The sequence below is a fragment of the Nannospalax galili genome, unplaced genomic scaffold (genome assembly GCF_000622305.1).
Source record: "Nannospalax galili isolate Female #2095 unplaced genomic scaffold, S.galili_v1.0 scaffold255, whole genome shotgun sequence".
Lineage (NCBI taxonomy): Eukaryota > Metazoa > Chordata > Mammalia > Rodentia > Spalacidae > Nannospalax > Nannospalax galili.
The window spans coordinates 358,893-361,993 of NW_008338999.1; the positions used below are offsets into that span (position 1 = coordinate 358,893).

At 51.0% G+C, this 3,101-nt stretch overlaps 1 protein-coding gene across 1 annotated transcript in view; it reads left to right on the forward strand.

Moving 5' to 3' along the window:
* Window positions 1-1,253: 1,253 nt before the first annotated feature.
* The window catches only part of Abcd3 (ATP binding cassette subfamily D member 3), a gene marked incomplete in the record, with an annotated part of 74,920 nt that continues 73,072 nt past the window's right edge, over window positions 1,254-3,101 (forward strand). Inside the window, 1 exon segment of the mRNA XM_008833666.3 lies at window positions 1,254-1,467. Coding sequence (XP_008831888.1) covers window positions 1,358-1,467 — 110 coding nt within the window.

The window sequence follows — 3,101 nt, forward strand, 5'->3', positions numbered from 1 at the left end:
ATGAAGCATTTTCTTATTGGTATTCTCATAGCACCTAGTTAATTTCTCTGACATTTAACTAATCTATATTTTTTTCTTGATGTTTTTCTTCTCTACTAGCCTCTGGAGAATAAGGATTGATTGTTCATACTCTGATTCTCTGGGCCAGGCACACTTAATTACCTAAATGATCCCACGGGAATGAAAAAACGTCCACACGACTTATGGAGAATTTAGTAGAAGCACCACTTTTGCATAACTTAGAATTTTGATTGTTAAGCACCTGTACATAACACACATTATTGTGTCCGGTCTTGGCCATTCACCTAACCAGTATTAGAGAACTACCAATATACATGAGGCAACACCCACAGCATGGTTGTTTCATAAGCTACCTTGTATAGGCAGCTTTAAAACGTGTGTACGTATAGTATGAGGTTTTTTGAGCGTACTTTCTGACAATTGCTTTTCTAGTTTCCTCAACTGAAAACAGCCATTCATCATTAAGTTATTGTGTATGTGCTAGAATAAATGTGCTAGGGATAACAGTTTCTGCATGACAGGGGTAGGACCCGAAAAGAATGCTAATCTGTAAAGCCATTCTGTTCCTGGGGGTAGGGCCAGCATTAATACAATGCACGATTGTTATTTCTGAATATCCCTTTGCAAAGAAGTGGTTCTCAAACTTTCTTTGACCAGCCCACACAAAGAAATACATTTCTTATCGCCATTCGCGATACATAGCTACCAAAAGAAAAAAAGGAATATTCTCGAAACTCCTTGTCACACAGCTTTTTCTCTTGCTTTCTTATTTTAAAAAATACAAAGAGGTGGTTCCATTCTCCCAAACCGATTTCACAGTCCTCTAGAGATTATAATCCAGGGTGGAATAAGATAGCTGAGGTGCTCTGCGATGGACGGGGGCCGCTCCTCTGCTTCCCCGCTCCTTTAAGAGGGCGGTGAGAGCACATCCCGAGGGTGGCGGAGGGGCAGCGCCGGCGGAGTCCACCGCGCAGGCCAGGCCGGCTCTTCCAGTTCTTGGGAAAGCCCGGGTGTGGGTGCGCCGACTGGGCAAATCCGGAGACCGCGCAGCCCTCCGCCTCAACTGCGCACACGAACAGCCAAGCGAGGACTGGCCGCTTAAGCCCGCTGCGTTTCCGGCGACTCCGCTGGGGTCCGCGCGTGCGCAGAGCGCGTCCCGCGGAGCAGCTGAAGTCCGTGGTGGGCTGGCCCAGCGGCGCGCGCCAGGGGGCGTTCCCGCGGCCGGCCCCGCCCTCCTTCGGCAGCGAGCTCTCCTCCCAGTCTCCCCCGCGCTTCCTGCACTGAGGTAGTCGTGGCCGCGTCCCGTTCCCCGCGGCTCGCTCGCCCAGCCGGTGCCATGGTGGCCTTCAGCAAGTACTTGACGGCGCGGAACTCCTCGCTGGCGGGGACGGCGTTCCTGCTGCTCTGCCTGCTCCACAAGCGGCGCCGCGCCCTTGGCCTTCAGGGGTAAGGCTCTTGGCCGCGACGCCTTCCCGGGCCCGCTCGCTCCGCGCTCTGCGCCGCTGGGTCCCGGAGCCCCGCGGAGTCGGGCGGAGTGAGGGCGGCCTCAGCGTCCCTCGGCCCGGAGGGTCCAGGAGCTCCCGGCCCCGCAGCCCTGCGGCCGCCCTCGCCCCGCTGGCCTGGTGTCCCCCGGGCGATGGTGACCCTGTGCCGCGGCCGCAGGGAGGAGGGTAAGCCGCGTGCCCGCGCCCCAGACCGCCTCCCTCCGGGGTGCCAACTTTCTGGGAGAGTTCTAGTTCTGCCATCTCATGGCCCGACCGACGGCGGATGGTGTGTTCTGCGGACCTGGATGTGGGAGTTGAGGATAGGGATGCCGTGGCGAAGTCACTCGGACTGGGTTGAGTAGTTGCGGTGCAAAGTCGCCCGGGGGGTTCGGGTGAGGGATTCCCACTTGGCATGCCTTGTTTGCTTTCCAAAGTGGTGCCCTCCTACTCGCCCGGATGGCTCAACGAACGCCCTGACATTTCACCTGGAAAAGCTGAATTGGCTTGGTGGTGGTTCGAGGACCAGGTTTCTTCCCTTGGCTTTGTAGGTGAAAGGTCAAAGTGTGTTTTAGGTGAGGTTGTGTGGTTCTGGTTAGTAACACTCCACTGCTTCCTGTGGCGAGAGAACGTTCAAGTTTACTTGGAACTCTTCCGCGGTTCTAAGATTACTGTGGAAGAGAATGGAGTTTTGGTTGTGATGACAGGCACAGTTTTTATTTCCTGTGCCGTACTTGGGTTCAGCGAGTGAATGAGAAAAGATGACTTCCCAAGCATTATTGCTAGTCATTGGATATTTAATATTAAATCTTAGCATTTTGTTTTCATCACTCCTGGGCAGGGACTAGTACCTGCTGCGTTTGATTTGCCTGAAATAACAAGAATATGGAGTAAAGCACGGACAGGGAGCTCCAAGTACCCATTCCACGAAGTTCTCCGACCTTCGGTCTACCCTACCTATAGTTTGCAGTCACGACCCTTCTTTTTCTTCCTAAATCTGCTAACAAAATAAAAATTGATCTGCGTTGTAGTACCTGTTCACTTTTTTTTAAAATGAAAGGATTAACTCTAAATGTTTTTCTATTGGATTGCATCCTTTCTGAACTCCCATTTACAAATAGAAGTTACCTGTCATTTGGGACTATGTCAAGAGGAAATATTAAATTCTTTATCTTGGGCTACATTTTTGCAGAGAAACTTTTCAGTGTGTAGAACAGGCATTTTAATATGGGTGAGGGAATGTGGGGACCACCAACAGCTCTGGCTTTGATGAGGAAATACTTTCGTTTAAAAGCAATACTTTCGTTTTTTAAAATACTTTATTATTTTTATTTTGTGTGTATATGTGTATTGCCTGCATGTAGGTAAGTGCACCAGTGTCGTGCAATGCCCGCGGAGGACAGACGAGGCTGTCCGATCCCCTGGAACTGGAGTTATGGACAGTTGTTAGCTGCCATGTAGGTGCTGGGATTTGAACCCGGGTCTTCTGCAAAAACAGCCAGTGTTCTTAACCACTGAGCCATCTCTCCAGTCCCTAAAAGCAATATTTTCTTTACTGGGGCATCACACACACACACACACACACACACACACACACAC